General features: G+C 63.7%; 2 protein-coding genes across 2 annotated transcripts in view; both read right to left on the reverse strand.

Annotated features, from left to right (window-relative positions):
- Positions 1-97: 97 nt before the first annotated feature.
- Positions 98-11,246, reverse strand: DGAT1 (diacylglycerol O-acyltransferase 1). Its single transcript, XM_021688862.1, has 17 exons — positions 10,770-11,246; positions 6,028-6,115; positions 4,168-4,208; positions 4,002-4,087; positions 3,860-3,912; positions 3,564-3,669; positions 3,293-3,412; positions 3,115-3,189; positions 2,917-3,020; positions 2,779-2,817; positions 2,625-2,666; positions 2,498-2,542; positions 2,304-2,416; positions 2,159-2,224; positions 1,990-2,077; positions 1,840-1,902; positions 98-1,737 (listed from the first exon to the last, which is right to left on the reverse strand). The coding sequence occupies exons 1-17, from the start codon at positions 10,964-10,966 to the stop codon at positions 1,582-1,584; spliced, it is 1,482 nt and encodes a 493-aa protein (XP_021544537.1). The 5' UTR covers positions 10,967-11,246; the 3' UTR covers positions 98-1,581.
- Positions 11,247-17,258: 6,012 nt separating this feature from the next.
- SCRT1 (scratch family transcriptional repressor 1) overlaps positions 17,259-17,726 on the reverse strand; it is a 3,324-nt gene continuing 2,856 nt past the window's right edge. Inside the window, exon 3 of the mRNA XM_044914363.1 lies at positions 17,259-17,726. Within this exon, the coding sequence (XP_044770298.1) occupies positions 17,259-17,726 (468 nt within the window).

Consider the following 17,726-nt stretch of genomic DNA (forward strand, 5'->3'; position numbering starts at 1 on the left):
TGATGGCCTCCTTGGGGGCGGGGGTGGGGGTGGGGGGAAGGTAGACGTCCGGAGCATAGCCGTGCGCGCCTGACTCCACAGGACCAGTGTGTGCTCAGAATCCTTTATTCGAGGACCCTTCCAAAGACCTCCCCACAAGGGGACCAGGTGGAGCCCAGATGGGCATGCCGGACGCCTCTTCCTGGCCGAGCGTCCCTGCTCATCACGCATTCTCAAGGCACTGGGCTGGTTTGGGAGCAGGGGAAGGGTGGGGGGTGACGAGACAGAGCAGCCTACCTGATGCTCTGTGCCCCCTGGCGCCCACCCACTACTCACCATCCCCAGCAGGGTCCAGGGAGACGCTGCCTCCACCCTGGGATCCAAAGGGTATCCTCAGCGAGCCCCCATCCCCCCGACTCCAGCACAGCCAGAGGAGGTGAGGACGTGGGGTTGAGCAGATTCTGGCTGGGGCAGGGGCAGCATGGCTCTTGAGGCCGCTGCCCACGCAACTCCTCAGACACCTACCTCGTCAGACTACGTCTCTAACCGGGCCACATCCAGCCTCACATGGCCTCGGGGTCTCTAATAGAGCCCACCCACCAAGTCAGGTGGGAACAGGGGCTCAGGGCTGTCCCCCCACCTTTGTCCGGTGTGGCGGGTAGTAGGGTCTGGGAGCAGGGCTTCCTGAGGGCCACACTCAGGCTGCACGTGTGATCTGCCCAGCCCAATGCAAGGAAAACCGAGTGGGCAGGGCTCAAACTGAGGGGAGCTGAGAGTTCCTCCTGGGTCCCAGGGAGGGGCTGAGGGCTGGTGTTCAAGCTTCTGCATGGATGCATGTGCTCACGAGGGAGACCCAGGTCAAGGTTTGGGCCCGGCCACCTGCCTCACCCAAGAGACACAGAGCCCCCACCCCAAGGTCCGTGGACTCAGCCGCTGCGAGCGCCACAGCCCAAGCATGACACCAGGCACGCAGCTCTGCCGGCCCAGCTGCTCGTTCTGATTCTTGACCCTCTTACACACACCAGACTCCAGCCGCTGCCCCGAGCCAAGGTCCCCTGCGGAGAAGTCCGTGGGCACCCTGTTCCAGGACCCCGGCACGGGGACCACGGAGCTCTGAACTGCGCCCCGACCCCGACCCATGCACACACGGGGTTGACAAGGGCAGCCAGGCCTTGCTGGGCCGTGGAGGTTGCCTCCTGTGATGCAGAGACAGTGCGGCGGGGAGGAATCGCACCCCCCCCCTGCCGCCAGGACACAGCACCCGAAGGTGACAGGCACCGGAAGGCCAGTGGGACTCAGATCCCCCTTCCGAGAGCACCACTAGCACCCGACGACCCCAGCAGGCTGAGGGCAGCCACTCCGGACAGCACTTTATTGATCCCCTCACCCTGGGCAGGATTGGCGCAGGTTCCCGGGACACTGCCCTGTGCCTGGTCTGCCGTCCCTGAGCAGGGCAGGAAGGAGCCCCATGGGGGCGGAGAAGCCTTCCGGGTCTGGGAGGAGACAACGGACAGCCAGGCCCCCTCCCCAGCGCACAGGTGGGGCGGGCTCGTGGGCAGTGAGGTGACAGGAGGTGGCAGGGAGGCCCAGCCTCGGAGCAGCTCAGGCCCCTGCCACGGGGGCCTCATAGTTGAGCACGTAGTAGTCGTGGACGTACATGAGCACGGCCACCGGCTGCCCGATGATAAGCGTCAGCCACACGGCTGCGTTGCCGTAGTTACCCTGGAAGAAGCGGCTCACTATCCAGGCCAGGGGGATCTGGAGACAGGAGGCCACAGTCAGCCGGCCACAACGCGTGACCCGAGGGCTGGCCGCGCCCAGGGCCTGGGGGAGAGGCGGGGGCGGGGGTGGCACGCTCACCTGAGCCATCATGCCTGTGAAGGCCCAGAGGCGGAACATGTGCAGAGGGATGCTCACCAGGTACTGCAACGGGAGGGATGGGGCGTCAGCCATCTCGACGGGCCGCACCCGCCCTAGAGACGAGGCAGGTCGTGCCCACAGAGCACTCACCTCGTGGAAGAAAGCCGAGGCGAAAAACACCCCCGTACTGGCCACCCACTTGCTGCTGCCCCGTCGAAGCATGGGCTTGTAGAAGTGTCTGTGGAGGGAGGGGGCTGTGGGACGGGTGCCTGGGTCCACAGGGGAAGCTGCCCGCCCACTGTACCGCGCCCCCGCCCACCTGAGGCACCACTTGTGCACAGGGATGTTCCAGTTCTGCCAGAAGTAGGTGACAGACTCAGAGTTCCTGGGGGTCGAGAGCGGCGAGTGACCGGCTTGCACCAAGATGCAGCCCAGCCCCCAGCTCCACACCCAAGGCCACCCACCACCAGTCCCGGTAGAACTCCCGGTCTCCAAACTGCATGAGCTCCGCCACGGCGTTCATGCAGGAGTGGAAGAACCAGTAGAAGAAGATGAGCCAGATGAGGTGATTGGGGACCTGTGGGGGGGGGTAGGTACCAGGTCGCAGGACACCCCACCCACCGGCCCACGCCCCGCCCCAGCCGCCCATGCTGCTCACCGCCAGCTTCAGGAGGCGCTCGATGATGCGTGAGTAATCCATATCCTGCAGAGACAGAGCTCAGCTGCCTCCCTGAGCTGCACCCCACCTGCCGTCCACCCCAGCACGGGAGAACCCGACCACTCACCTTGAAAGGCTTCATGGAGTTCTGGATGGTGGGAACCATCCACTGTAGAGGAGGGCACCGCGTCAGCTCCCAGCTCCCGGGCCGCACTGCGCTCCCCGCCCCCAGCCCAGCCCCGCCCCCAGCCCCGCCCCCAGCCCCGCCCGGCCCAGCGTACCTGCTGGATTAGCCCCACCTGGAGCTGAGTCAAAAACAGCTGAGGGAGGAAGCAGAGAGTAGCAGGCTGAGCACCCCCCAGGACCTGGCAGCCCCCCCCAACCCCTGCCCCGTCCCCACTGCCAGCTTCCATCCTCACCATCTCAAGGAGCCGCCGCAGCAGGAAGCGCTTTCGGATTCGGGGAGAGCGGGGAAAGTTGAGCTCATAGCACAGAGTTGGGGCCAAGAGGAAGTAGTACAGATCTGGAACAAAAGGGTGGGGCTTGCACTGGCGAGGCCTGGCCCGTGCTGTCCCTCCCCTGCTGTCCTTCAGCCAAGTCCCGGGGAGGGTCCTCACCACGGTAGGTCAGGTTGTCTGGGTAGCTCACAGTGTGCTGGGCAGCTCCCCCGTTGGCCTTCTTACCTGCAGAAGCTACAAGCAAGGAGGGGGGTGGGTGAGGCCTTGCTGCGGCCCAGGTCTGGCCCAGTATCGGGTGGCATGAGCTCTGAGGCCCCAGCCCCGGGCAGCCCCTCACCGGCCTTCGCCTTGGCCTTGGCCTTGGCCCTTCGCTCTCGGCACCACAAGTTGACATCCCGGTAGGAGACGAGCTTGAGGAAGAGGATGGTGTACACCATCAGAGCCAGCACGGAGCCCACTGCAGGAGAGGCAGGCTCAGGCCACAGCCCTCCCACACCGCCCACGGGAGAGCCACAGCGCAGGCACCGCCCCTGCGGGGGGTGGGCCTGGGCCTCTCCTGCGGGCCCGGAGACAGGCTGGGACGGGGTGGGATGAAGGAAGGGGCACACCTGGAGTGATGGACTCAAGCAGCAAGGCCACGGCCGCCGGAAAGCAGAGAATGGTGGCCAGGTTGACCACGTGCAGCAGCAGCCCTGCCTGCTCCGTCAGGGCACCCTGGGGGGGGGGGCAGAGTGCTCAGCCAGTGCCCCCACTCCCTCGGCAAAGGGTCTCCCTGGGGAAGGGCCGCCGGGCCGGGGCACAGCCCCTCCCAGGAGAGCTACACACAGCGCGACACACAGGCCCCGTGAGGAGAGCACATCTCTGGGCAGGGCGGAGGGCGGGGGGGCGGGAGGGCGCTGCTTACCGCCGCCAGGCGCTTCTCCACCTGGAACGCAGCCACAGCAAAGACATTGGCCACTGAGGATGTAAGTGTCATAGGGCAGGTTCAGGCCCCGGTCAAGCCCTGTCCCGTCTCCACCCGAGGCCTTCCTTGGCTCCCAGCTCACCAATAACTAGACACAGGGCAGGCCAGCTGTAGGGGTCCTTCAGGAACAGGGACACCACCTGGATGGGGTCCACCAGGATGCCGTACCTGGGGATCGGGGGATGAGGGCCTGAGCAGGTGGGGTGGGGCCTCAGGGGCGGGGCCAAGGCCCTGGGGAAGACACTCACTTGATGAGGTTTTCTAAAAATAACCGTGCATTGCTCAAGATCTGCAAGAGAGAGGAAGGGCACAGCCCCATTAGCCCTGGCCACAGGGTGCCCCGCCCCCCCGCCCCCCCACCCAGCTCCTCTCAGCACCTGTAGGGGCAAGAGCCCTGGGTCTGGACAGAAACCTGCATCCTGTGAGCCCAGTCCTGTCTGACCCACACACCAAGCTCCAAGACTTACAACCCACCTCACCCCACACTAGTGCAGGACAGGAAGTCCTTCAGTGATGCCCCCGTCACCCCAACGAGAGGGAATCGACCCCAACACCAGATACCAGTATCTGCAGCAGCTGGTAAGGGCCCCCAGGCCCAAGGATGTCCTTGCAGTGCCGGGGGCAGCCACACCCAGGGGGGTGGGGAGAAGCTGACCAGAGTCCTCAGGGGCTAGGCAGCTGAACCCCGAGTGCCACTTGGGACTCATGCCCCTGCCCCTCTTCCGCTATCCTATAGCACTCCAAGCCCAGGCACATGGCCCCAAAGCAGCTCCCAAGGACAGAACCCCCATCAAGATGGGCTCCTGGCTCTGTCCTGGGGTTGGGGAATGGGTTCCCTCTGCAGGTATGAGGGTCTCCTACTCCATCCCATAATGCACAGACCCTGCCGAGTGCACCGAACTCAGGCCCTGACCAGGGCTCGTGGTAGATTCTGTGGAATAGTGATGCTGGCCAGGGGACTGGTGGGATCCCTTACCTCAGTGGTCAGGGAAGGCTTCACAAGGAGGTGACAAGCTGAGAGACACAGGCGCCCTGCCCTCCCCCAGCCACCAGCCCGGCCTGCCCGGCACAGATGTGCCATCACCACGCCTGGTGGCCTGTCCTGAAAGCCCACAGCAAGCAGGTAGGAGCTGGGGCTGCTAGTGGGCAATGCCCACCTCAAGGCCCAAGCCATACAGGGAACACAGCAAGCAGCCCCAAACATGGGATGCACATCTCCTTCAGCAAAGGGGTGGTAGAGGCACCGGAAGCAGGGGAGAGGTTTTGGGGCTGTACCAAAGGGCCAGGCGGGCCCGAAGGGTTGCAGGGAACAAGCAGTGCTACCCGAGCTGCCAAGGGCCCACCCCCCATGACTGCCTCTACAAACCCACCCCAGGCCAGGAATGGCCTCCAGAGGACAAGGACACACCTCCTGAGGGTCAGGCAGGTGTCTGGCCCACTGTCCCTTGCCCAGCCAGCCTCCCACCCACCAGACTGCATTGCCCCTTGGCGGAGAGCCTCCTGGGCCCATGGGCAGGGAGGACGTGGGTGTACCTGGAGCCCTTTCCACATGGGCAACCAGAGGAACCACACCCGAAACAGAGGTGGTGATGTCAGGGCAAGGGTCAAAGGCCTCTGGCCACATCAGCCTGAGTGGTGGGGGCTGGGCCCAGACAGGCCCTTGCGCCCTGCCCCCACCCTGCGGGCTGCCCCTTTGAGCCCTGGACTCCAGCTGCTTCTGGGCCAGGACTGCTGGCCCCACCCCCACAAGGGGCCAGCAGGAACCAGGCCACATGGTGAGGCGGAGGCAAGGGCTCTGTCTAATCCCTCCCTGGGGGGCACCTAGGACCAAGGCTGAGGGAGAGAGGCTGGGTGCCTTCAGAGTCAGGGCCTGAAGCTGCCAGGCTGAGCCCAAGAGCCATCCGCTTACCCCTCTCCCCCCAGGCCAGGCCTGCCAGGGGCTCCATACCCACAAGGGCCATTCAGAACAGCAGAAGCAGCTCTTTTTGGACCCCCAAGACCACTCACACCTGCTGCCTCTGCGATTCAACAGGGACGAGAGCTGAACGTGTGGCCCGTGCGGAGACCACCACCACCATCTCCCCCACCAGCCCAGGGCCCCTACTCACCAGCATCACCACACACCAATTCAGGATCCCACGATAGTTGCTAAAGCCACTGTCAGAGCTGAACAAAGAGTCTTGTAGGCGGTGGCACCTGCTGGGCGGGAGACACGCTCTCAGAAGCAGGCAGCAGCTGAGGCCCCCCTACCAGGCCAGCCCTGCTCCAGTCCCCCAGGCTGTGAGAACACTGCACTCCTCCAAGCCCAGGGGCAGGTTGGGGGCCTGCAGACACCCAAGAGCCCAGCCAAGTCCAGCCCCTCAGGAGCCAGCCTTGGGGCCCAGGGCCCAGGGCAGAGCAGACCCCAGCCCCTCCCTCGGAGCAACTCTGGTACATCCTAGCCCGGCAGGACGGTCCACGCACCCCCAGCCCTCTCTTCTGCCCACAAACCCTCCTCCCCATTCACGATCACAGAGGGGCCAGGCAGGGCCAAGCTCTCAGGACCACCCAGAAGCCTGCCCTTCCAGGCAGCAGGCAGAGTCATGCCACAAACAGGAGCAGGACAGCTGGCCCTGCCTAGCCCAGGGCGACACGGAGCTGGAGCACCCCGGGCCAAGAGCCCATCCTCACTCCCCAGAGGCCTCTGGCTGCCACCATGCTCAGTGGCTACAGAGCGGTAATGAGCCCACAGGAAGAGTCCACTCCAGGGATCTCGAGACCCACCAGGCAATTCTGTACAGAGGTGGGGGCAGGGGCTGAATCTGCCTTGCTCAGTCAGCCCACCCTACTGCCCAGCGCACTGAGGTGCCCCCACCTCAAACAACCTCCTCCCTAGATGTGGCCCGTGCAGGTCTGAGTGTGCACAGGGCGGGCCCCAGGCCAAGAGCCAGCTGAGCACTGGACTCACATGCACCTTCCTGGGGACAGGGGCCCTCATACATCTGCATAGGCTCCAATTGTTTCTGAAAAAGTATAACCTGTCCCAGTTCAACCACAGGGTCAGTACTGTATTCCTGTCCAGGCTAAGGGGGCCAAGAAGAGCCCACCCAGGGGCCAGGGGCCTGATGGCAGGGAGCTCTCCTGCAGAAGCAGCAGAGTTCCCACCACTAATGGGGTAGGGGAAACATAAGCAGACCCTCACATCCCCGCCTGGTCCTCAGGGTGACACAGAGGTAGTGAAAGGGCCACAGTACGGCTGGGGCAAGGCCCAAACCCAGCTCCTGGCTCACTCGGCCTGCCCCACCCTACCCCAGATGCCATGCCACCAGGAAGCCCCACACAGCATTAAGCAAGGCCTCCAGTTTTGTAAGACATGAGGCCAGGGCCTCCCCTTCCCTCCTGTGGACACATCTCCACCTCTTGAGGACCCCAGGCAGGAGAAGTAGACTCGGATGAGTATGCACGGGCACAGATGTCCTCTCAGGGCTGATCCTGCCTCCGTGGCAAGTCTTCCTATGGCTGGGGTCAACGCCAGGAAGTGAGGGGCTGGGCAGGCTGAGATGCTACTCAGCGGTCTGTAGCCCAGGCAGAGGCAAGGTCTGCACTGCACCTGGCCCACCAGCCTCTCCCGGTCACAGGCCTCCTTGTATCCACCTTCCCGGTCTGTCCTGGGCCTTGCAGTGAGACCACCCGAGGCCCTCTTCTCCCTGAGACCCTGCACCTGCCTTTCTGCGAGGCAAGCAGAAGTCCAAGGCCCCACTCCCCAGAGAGGACGGTCACTGGGCTTGTCCACTAGACGGGGCCCCCCAGCCCTTCTGCCAAGTTTGAGCCCATTCACTTGCACTGGAACCACCCCAGGGCCACCCTGTGACACAACCTGCCACCCCCATCTGCACATTAACATCCATCCAGCAAACATTTCACACCAATGTGACCCCTTGTCACCAAGAAGACCACGCTGGTTTTATTTCCAGCAATCTCTAAGATGAAAGCAGGGGTGGGGAATGGGTACTGTTTTCCAAATCTGACACCAAACAACATCATACAAATTTCAGATCCCCGCTGTCAGGCTCTCAAGGCCTTCCCCAACCTGCCCACAGCCACTCCCTGGGTCCCTCCACAGGGCTCCTGACCATCCCCGACCCCAGGCAGCAGAGACTCAGGGAAGGAAGCCCACCGCCCACCAAAACCCACAGGGCCCAGCCTTGCCAGTACAGTCAGCAGTGGACGAGGGCAGACAGGCAGGACCTGGCCACAGTACCCAGAGCTACCATCTGAGCCACCCAGGCGCCCCCAGTACCCAGAGCTACCTCTGTCACCCTCTCCCCCACTACCAGGGCCCCCCACACATGCGCCCCAGGTCCACCCAACCAGCAGGGTCACTGTAACTCGTCACATGTGTCACCTTATTCAACCCTCACATCCGTTTTGGGAGGTAGGTACAAGGGGAAACTGAGGCTTGCCGAAGTCTAGGGCTTGCCCAGGGGCACAGCTCCCAAGTGTGGATCACACCTGGGGACCAGGCCCAGCTCCAGGGCCAAACAGAGCAAAGAGGGGACAGAGTGGCAGCTGTCCTCCCAGCTGCCACCTCCTCAGCACTTCCTTCACCCAGCCTCTGGGTTGACCCCTGGGATACAAGGTGAGGAGGTGGGCTCTCCACATCCCCAGGCCCTGCTGAAGAGGAAGAAACAGGACATTCCAGGAACAAACACCCTAGGGGAGCCCCGCAACCAGAAGGCCCTGCCTGGAGTGCCCATGAACCAAGGGCCAGATGTCCTAGGCACGGGGCACTGTGAACGGTGCCCCCTCCTTCCTGCCCCACAGCCACACCCTGCCATGAGCTGGAAGGAATGAGTCCACACTCAGAGCCTGACCCACCTGCCCAGGCCAAGGTGAGCAGGAAGTATAGGGAGGGGAGGAGGCCTGGAGCCCAGGGAGCAAGGAGGAATGGGGAAAGGAAAGGCAACAAGCATGGGACGCCTGGGTGGCTCAGTCAGTTAAGCGTCTGCCTTCGGCTCAAGGTCATGATCCCAGGGTGCTGGGATCGAGCCCTGCATCAGGCTCCCTGCTCGGCAGGGGTCGGGGGGCGGGCTGCTTCTCCCTCTCCCTCTGCCACTCCCACTGCTTGTGTTCTCCTGCTCTCTCATTCTGTGAAATAAATAAATTAAAAATCTTAATAAAAAAAAAAAGGAAAGACAACAAACAGAAGGGAAAGGGAGACAGGTGAGAGGAGGTGGACAAGGAGGAGAAGCAAGGGGCCAAATCCCAGGAGGCAGCCAGAGCAAGACCTGACTCTGTCAGCCCCGCTGGGCCCTCTGACCTTGGGGTGTGAGGAACAAGCACACAGAGCCTGCATGACCTGGAGACTAGTAGGGAGCCGTAATTGCCAGGTCCCCCTCCAGCCCCCGGGGCAGGCCCGTCCATGACATCTCCTGCTCCTCTTCCCAGGGGGCCCAGACTTTGAGGTTGGGCAGACGGGGCTGCCATTCACTCGGCCCAACTATCAGGAGCATGGACGAGGCTTCTGGACACCAGGCCCTGGCAGAGCAGGGAAGTGACTGCCTATCCCAGAGTGGCAACGTGGCCCAAAGCCAGCACCCCCGTCTTACACAAAAGGACACCAACTCCTGCCACCTTTGCAGGAGATCATGCTAGCCATGCCCCTGCCTCCTGGATGGCAGCAGAGGGGACTCTAAGGCCCTCTGTCCTTTGTAGCCTCCCTCAGCACTGCCCCAGGCCCACAGGAAGCAAGCACCCCCTGAGTAAAACCACCCTCCTCTGCCACAGTGCCTTCACAAACTCCTGACCTTTGCTCAGCCTGCTCAGTGCTGAGATTATCTTATCTCCAGGTGGACTGTGAGCACCCCAAGGGCAAGGACCCCAGCTACCCTCACCCACCCTCTCACCACAGTGAAGAAAGCCTCTGTTCTTGTTTACTGAGAGAGCAAATCCTTGCCAGCAGACTGACCAATTGCCCACTTCCTCCGTGATAACCTCTAGCCCCAAAGGCACTTCCAAAACCAACGTCCCCCAGGACACCTGGGCTAGAATGAAGGCCAGAAGTGGGAGGGGGAGGCTGGATGTGGCAAAGGGATCACTTGCAGCTGGCTTGAAGGAGGGAGCCAATACCCTGGCCTTCCAGGTCCTCCCCACCAGCCAGACTTGCTCCCAACTCCTTCCTGGCAGTCCTTCGGCTAAACAGGGTGGCCCTTCGCCTGTACCCTAACCAGGGGGTGAGAGTCCCAATGCAGGACCCAACTCTGTCCTTGCAAGAAGACACTTGTTCTGGTAACGGAGGCAGGGCCCCAGGCCAGCCAAGCTCTGGGTGAGGGAGGGACCCCCACGAAAATCACTCTGGGGAGAGTCTGCAGGGACAAGAAAGACGCTCACACTGCCCTGCCCCCGTCCCTCAGGCAGTCCCAGCCTCCTGCGCCTTGCCTCCCCAGGAGGGCCACCGCCCCTGGGAGACTTCCCAGGCGCCAAGGCACCCTCAGGAGAGACCTCCTTAGTCACAAACCACCTGAGCCCCCCTAGCTCCTTGCAGACGGAGAAAACCTGTGCATAGGGGCCAGGGTCCCGGGTCACCCTCAGGAAGAGCCTGAGGACCCGCCTGAGGATATGTGGAGGGGCTGGGGGCTCTGGAAGCTGGACTGCCGCCGGCCCCTCTACGCCCCCACGTGGGTGACCTTGGCCAGTGACTCTCCACTCCTATGCCTCAGTTCCCCCGCAGGGGCCCTGCGGGCACACCTGTCCACGCCAAGTCCGGGAGCCAGGCTCTCAGCCTCGGAGCCCGCGCTGCTGCGGTCATGCCCGGGGACCTGGGGAAGGCCCCGGGCAGGGGTCAGAGGTTAGGGGTGAGGCGTCTCGCTACCTCAGATCCCAGTGGCCGCTGCCCACGTCGGAGTCTCTGTTCTCGTCCTTGTCGGGGGCCGGGGCCGGCGCCGGCGCGTCCCCCCCGGGGCCCACGTCCCGCACCTCCTCTTCCGCGGGCCCGCCGCCGCCCTGGCTCGAGGGCCGTGAACCCGTCCTCCGGCGCCGGGAGCCGCCCGCGCCGCCGCGGTCGCCCATGGCCTCAACCCTCACCCCGTCCCGGCAGAGTCGTGGCCCGCCGGGCTCGCAGCACTCAAGGCCCGCGGCCCCGCCTCCAGACCCTCAGCCAACCGCCGCCACCGCCCCCTGCCGGACGCCGTAGCCCGCGCACTGGCCCGGGCCGCCAATCAGCGCGCGCCCTCCAGGCAGCCCAGGGACTGCGGTCACGTTGCTCTGGGAGCCCCTAACTGGCCAGCCGCTGGGGCGCGCGCCCGTTTGTAGTCCGCGGGCGCGCGAGGCGCCCTGGGAGCCGCGGTCGCCCCGCGCGGGGCACCCTGGGAGCCGCGGTCGCCCCGCGCGCGGCACGCTGGGAGCCGCGGCCGCCCGGCACACCCGAGGGTGGGGCTGCGGCCGTCCGGCCCGTGACGGACCTTCCTCTCCGCGGGCCTCAGCGTCTCTACGGAACTTGCCAGGCTTCCTGGCAGCGGCGAGCCTCCCCCGACGCTTCCCTGCTTCTCATACCACTCTGTAAACACAGGGTTTCGCCATTGCTCAGCCAGGCTCGGAGTATGGGGCGTAGATTATTTACGAAGTGCCTCTTGCGTTAGCGTCCGGCCCAGGAGCCGTGTCCGTGGGGACTCGCCTCGCCCACCACCCAGCGTGTTGGCTCCGAGCGCACGTCGGGGCTCACTTGAGCTCCGCGACCCTCTAGTTACCACCGCAGAAGCACCTGCTTTTCCACGGCTTAGCGTGTTCAAACAAGCGCCAGACCAAAAGATGGAGCAGGAGAAAGGCCTCCGGCCCCGCGTCCCTGGGACGCCCGCCCTGCCCACTGACTCCGGTCGAAGTGCCCTGCGGGGATAGGGAAGGCGTAGCCCCTAACTCCCGTCCCCGAGTGGCCACGCCCTGGCCACCGCCTCCCCTTCCGCCCACGTCCGCAAGACTTGCTGGGCCTCCCTTGTGTCCACCCGGGCTAGTTTTGCCAGGGTGTGGGGAGCCTGGGGTGCCGGATCGCGGGGACCCAGCGGCTTCCGTATCATTGCACGACCACACCGTGCAGCCCGCAAGCGGGCTAGTGCGCCCCCCACCTTAGCCTGACACTCATCTTTGCATGGGGCATGGAGTGTGAACATCCAGGATTTCCGGGTGCGAGGGTTCACTGGGGGCTCAGGACGGATTTACCCAGCAGCAAAACCCATTAGCCATTCACTCCTAAGGTGATCAAGGCCAAGAAGAGTACCTCTCCAGCAGCAAATAAACCGAGAGTTTCAGCCTGAGGTTAGCGACCTCTCCGTGTGGACTGGCCACCGCCTTCCCGCTGGGCTCACCCCTGTTCCACCGCCTTCACCAGAGTGCCTGGGCCCCCTGGTGACACATTCCCGTTGCCACTAGGTCATCTGGGACTGGTAGCCAGCCTGTCATCCCTACCTGGCAGGCTGGGGCTACCTGGCAGGTGTCTTTGAGTAACCTGCCAAAGGGGCTGCCCTGACTGGGCAGGAGAGCCCCTCCCGCATGCCTACACAGCCCGACCTCGGTGAGTCAGGCTCATCCTCGTCTCCTATCCAGTCTTTCAGAACTTGCGCCTGTTCACTGGCTGGCCTGGGCCAGGCAGGGCGAGGCCTTTCTGAATACTGATCCCAAGGGAGGGTGAACAAAGGAGAGGGTCCTCTCGGGAGCCTGGAGCGTAGGAATGAGCCCTGGGAGCTCTGCCACGCGCGCCCACGCGTGCCTTCTGGCTGTGCCATCCTTCCAATACAGAGCCAAGAACTACAGGGCCCACCCAGGCTGTCAGAGAAGATTGATGACTCAGGCTCCCAGTAGGCCTGGAGAGGCTGAGTCAGTAGTCAATAAAGGGTGAAGAGTCATTTTGGAAGGGGCTGCCTGCGTCCACGTCCGGCTCCAAGCCTTTGGCTGGCAAGTGACAGCAGGAGTGAAGCTACCAGAGTGGACGAGGGATCACCGGAGAGGACCAGTCCAGCGCACTGGAGCGCAGCGCGAGGAGAACAGGACAGCGAGTTAATAGGCAGGCACGGGCTGTAAGAGCACCAATAAGGAAGAGCCTCAGTACCGGCGGGGGCGGGGCCTGGAGGGAGGGAGGCCTGTGGGAGAGAGTGGGCGGGCCGGGTCTTTGGGATTGGGAGAGGGTCAGCGCAGGAGCTTTAGAACGCGCCGGCCCCGCCAGTTACCTCAGGGTCCGGGGGAAAATGAGGCCGAGGGCACCAGGGGAGAGGGGAAAGGTCAAGGTAGGTGGAGTTGCTTTTGGTGACAAAGGTGTACAAGAGGGGTTATCGAAGAAAGCTCAGTGGGGATTTCCCTGCCAGGGGAAGCAACTGATTAGGGGACTAGAGGCCAGGAGCCTTGCAGGCCTGGCTGGAAGAGGTTCAGAGCTTAGAAGCTCAGCCTGTGGCTGAGGTGCCACAGGAAGGCCACTGAGGCCTGTGAAGGGTCTGGCCAACTGGTAGACATGGGACAGGGTGGTCAGCAGTCTGCGCTGCCCGTTCTCTGGGATGCAAAGTCCTGTCCATGGAAATCTGTGGAGACTGAGGGTTGAACCCGTTCCAGGCCTCAGGGAGGCGGATTCCGTCCTTCCACCCCATTGCCCCTCAGGGTCCTGGAGAAGCAGAGACAGCCAGTCTAGACCCCGAAGCTGGGAAGGAATGAGCATTCCTCACTCAGGTGTGACTGCAGGTGTAGGGTGGGGTATTGGGGAAGGGCTTGTGTCCAAGGCAGGCCTTGGATAAGCTGTTCTCCCTGAGGCTGATTCTTCATATGCAAATTGGGCTATAAAGCCTTCCCCAGCCTGGGGACAGTGAAAGTCAAGGATCCCTGGGCAGGAGGAGCTGGACACTGACCTCTCCCAATAGCAGGTACTTTCACTCTGGGCAGGCCTGTCTCCTGCCAGGGTTCAGACAGCTGGCTCTGGGAAGACTTAGTTTGACTACATGTCTCCAAAGACTTTGGGCCTCTCAGCTTATGCCTGCCTACCTGGGCATCAGAAGGCATTGCTGGGGCAGGGGGTCCCTGTCCCTGTCCCTAACTAGCACAGTCCCGCCCCTCATCTCAATTTGATTCATCCTGTCTAGAACTCAAGGGCTGTGGGTGGCTGTGGAAGCCTCTCTTGTCCCCTGGGTGGCACCTCCCCAGAACCAGCATAGGTCAGCTGTCCTTGGAGGCCTCCTCAGACAGTGGGGGGGGGGGTCAGGGTGTGGGCAGCACACAGCAGTAAGGGGCTAGACCTTGCACCCTCTGCTGTCCCCCTTTCCTCCACTGGCATGAGGAGGGCTTGTTGGTGGCTGTCAGGCCCTAGGGGCAGCAGGAGCCCCTACAGGGAGAGTAGGCCATAGGTCTGCAGGCCCTGCTGTACCTACTCCTGTGACTCTAGATCTCTTCTGGGCTGGGCCTGACTTCAGGCTGGAGACCCTTAGCTCCCTCAGTTCCTGGCACAGAGCAGATGAACCTGCCACAGGACAAATGCCAACTGCTTTGCCTTCAGGGGATTTCTCCCACGGCTTGGTCTGCCAAGCTGGCCCTTCTGGGAGGACGAAGATAGCCCTCTTGCGAAAAGGGACACTGGTGCACTCTGCACAAAGGCTGTGACCCGACTCCAGGGCTGCATGGGCAGGCTGCCATTCCCAGCGCTGCGCCTGCACAGTCTTGCCTCTGGGATGCAGCAGGACTGGGAAGACAACCCCCGGACATCCCAGCGCCCCCTGTGGCATGGGCCCAGCACTGGATACATCAACCCGACACTCCAAGTTCTATCAAGAGTGGCATTTATTCTCCTTGTGGAGGTGCGGCGCTCCGGGGAGCTGGTGCTATTGTGCTTAGGAAGGAGGTCTGTCCGTCCGTCCGTCTGTCCGGCCGGCCCAGCCCCAAACGGGGGCGGAAGAGGGGCGCGGCCCGAGTAAAAATCCCGGCCTGTTCCGGGTGGGAGTATGTACAAGGCGGCGGGGCGCAGGCGGGGGTGGGGGCGGGGCAGGCCGGCGGCCGCAACCCCCACCCGAGGGCCCCCGCATCTCGGGCCCTACTCGTAGAATCAGTACAAAATAGGTGCTACCTAAACGTTCCTTCTACCTGAATTCGCTAAGTCGGTTATTGTGCTGCTTAGTTATGGGGGCGGGAGGGGGCCCATGGCTTTCCACGGCGGCGGGGTGTAGGGAGAAGCGGGAGACCCTGGCCGGCCCATGGCCCTCTGGCCTTCTCCTTAGGTAGGTAGACAGGCGTATCGGGGTAGGGTGGGGCGCCTGTGTGTGCGTGTGCATGCGGGTGTCCCCAGCACAGGAGGGCAGGCCCCAGCTTGGGAGCTGTGTGGACTCCGAGTTGTGGTACAGAGGACTTGGGATATGGGCCCTGCTGTGCTGAGCCCTCAGTCCGCTCCTGCAGGTGCAGCTAGGTAGCAGCTTGGGGCCCACTGGAATGGGGCTGACCAGGTCATACACTCCAGCGTGCACCTTTTGTCTGGCCTGGGGCCCTGGCCCCACACAGCAGAGCCCAGGTGGCCAGAAGATGGAAGGACTGAGAGTCGGTATGGGTGGCCCTGGGTCGTGCTGGGCCTTGGGGCCCTGGGTCTGTGCCACCTGAGCTGAGAACACCAGGTGCAAGTCAATGGGTAGAGCCCAATTGCACCCAGCACTGGACCCGGGCTGGGGCGGGAAGAGGTAAGGGGGATGCAGGGTTGGGTCTAGGGACCAGGCCTTTCTCTGCATATGCAGCTCTCCTTGGCCCACCCGAACCCGATGGACCCCTGTTGCGAACATGCACCCCCTGCAGGTCGCTGCATCCCTGGCCGACTCTGCAGCGGGCCTGACACATAAGTGCCCAATGAACAGTCGGTGGGTGATGGATGACTGAAGGAGGGGTCTTGGGGGCAACCACCCCGCCCCGGCCCCTGGAACCATTACACCCGCAGGGCTCTGCCGTGGGGGGGTAGGGAGGAGGAGGGGAAGAAAGTCTGCGCGTCCGGCCCCGCGCAATGTCCCTGATCTAGGGGCCTATGGGGTGGATAGGGCAGGGGGATACCTGATTCTCAGTAACTCTAGAGGCGGCGGCAGCTTCGCATGCAGTGCGCATTATTGCTCTATAGTCGGCATCGGACTAACTAGAGGGAGAGGGAGCGGGCAGCCCCGGGAAGGGACGGGAGGAGGGTTGGGGCTGCATGCAGTGACGTCACAAAGGCGGCGGCCAATGGGGCGGGCCCTTGGGGCGGGGTCGCCGCCGAGGCTTTGGCATAGACGGGCGAAAGTTGGCAACAGAGTGGGGGCGGGGCCTGGGGCTCGAGGGTGGGGCCCAGGTAGGGGCGGGGTTCAGGGGCGGGGAAAATGATCCCGGACATCCCAAGCCCCCGGCGTCGGCGGGAAGGATGGGGGCCTCAGCGCCCCTTCCCTGACCCGAGTGCAATCCGTTCATAAATAAAACGTACAAATACAGAAAGAAAGAAACCCGACGCATCCGCAACCCCCCCAGGGGGCTTTACCCGCAAAGCGAATACAGAGAGGTGTGTAATGGGCCGTGCCCAGGCTTGCCTGCCGGGCCCCAGGATCCGTCCTCCAACACCGAATGCCCGGGAACGAGGGAGGGAGCCCCGGGGCAGGGCGGGAGTGGGGTCGGAGGAGGTCGGATAAGTCCATGCGATTCGATATGCGTCATTATTATTCGTTATGAAGGACAGAGCCCGGGAAGCTGGGCTGGAAGAATTCGGATTTGGCAGAGGATGCGAGGCGAGGGTGGGAGAGCGGCTTGGACTGAGGCCCCAGAAAGAACCCAAGGGAGAGGGGTGCCGCCGTCCGCCTCTCTCCCCGATCCCCAACGCGTCTATCACTCCTGGGGTTCAGCGAAGACTGAGGAGTAGGGACGCCTCTGCAGGACCCTCCCTCCTGCTCCTCCCCCTGTCTGCTCCCTGGACGTCTAGGCCGCAGGCCTGGCCCTTGGAAGGCTTGGGAAAGGGGTGGGGAAGACCTGAGTCTCTGCGACGCTATCCAGGGGCGCAGAGGAGGGAGGAGGGGGGTGCTCCCCACCTCACCCCACCCCCGTCTTCAGAGACCTAACTCGGAGATGAGGTTCGGTTCTGGGTCTCCTCGACCCTATTGCTGGGAAAAAGCCTGGGGCACCCTGGAGGGGAAGGGAGGGGGTTCGGGGTGGGTCTCCCCTCAGGACCCTATTGCTTGAAGGGGCCAAGGCCCCTGGCGGGCGGGGCGGGGCCGGGCCCCCTCCCTCTATTGCTGTGAGGTGGGGCCCGCCCTCCGGCCCCTCCGCCCGGGCGCTGGCGGAGACTTCCCTGGGGGCCCGTATTGCTGAGAGCCGACCCGGCTGGGCTGGCGGACGTACCGCCGCCCTAGGCCTGCACAGGACTGAGCCGCGGCGAAGCGGCGGGCGCCTGGGCCGCGGGGCCCCCGCCGCCAGCGCCGCCCTTGAAGCATGCAGACTCGTAGTGCTTGTTGAGATAGGACTTGAGCGCGAAGCTCTTCTTGCAGCGCTTGCACTGGAAGTGCTTGAAGGCCGAGTGCGTCTGCATGTGCGCGCGCAGGTTGGAGCGGTCGGCGAAGGCCTTGCCGCAATGCGCGCAGCCGAAGGGCTTCTCGCCTGTATGGGAGCGCATGTGGCCTTGCAGCAGCCAGGGCCTCGAGAAGGCCTTGCCGCACACGCCGCATTTGTGGCGCAGGTCGTGCGTGAGCAGGTGCATGGCCATGGCCGGCATGGACACGTACACCTTGCCGCACGTCGGGCAGCGCCGCGCCAGCTGACTGTCCAGGCTGCGGTGCGTCTGCTTGTGGCGGCTCAGGTTCGACGACGTGGCGTACGT

This window comes from Neomonachus schauinslandi, chromosome 4 (assembly GCF_002201575.2).
Source record: "Neomonachus schauinslandi chromosome 4, ASM220157v2, whole genome shotgun sequence".
Lineage (NCBI taxonomy): Eukaryota > Metazoa > Chordata > Mammalia > Carnivora > Phocidae > Neomonachus > Neomonachus schauinslandi.

Coding starts and splice junctions, on each gene's coding strand:
- DGAT1 (XM_021688862.1), bottom strand. CDS start 10,966: ATGGGCGACCGCGGCGGCGCGGGCGGCTCCCGGCGCCGGAGGACGGGT. Junction 3,190..3,292: donor CAAGGCCAAGGCGAAGGCCG/GTGAGGGGCTGC, acceptor CCTTGCTTGTAG/CTTCTGCAGGTAAGAAGGCC. Junction 2,417..2,497: donor AGCGCCTCCTGAAGCTGGCG/GTGAGCAGCATG, acceptor CCCCCCCCACAG/GTCCCCAATCACCTCATCTG.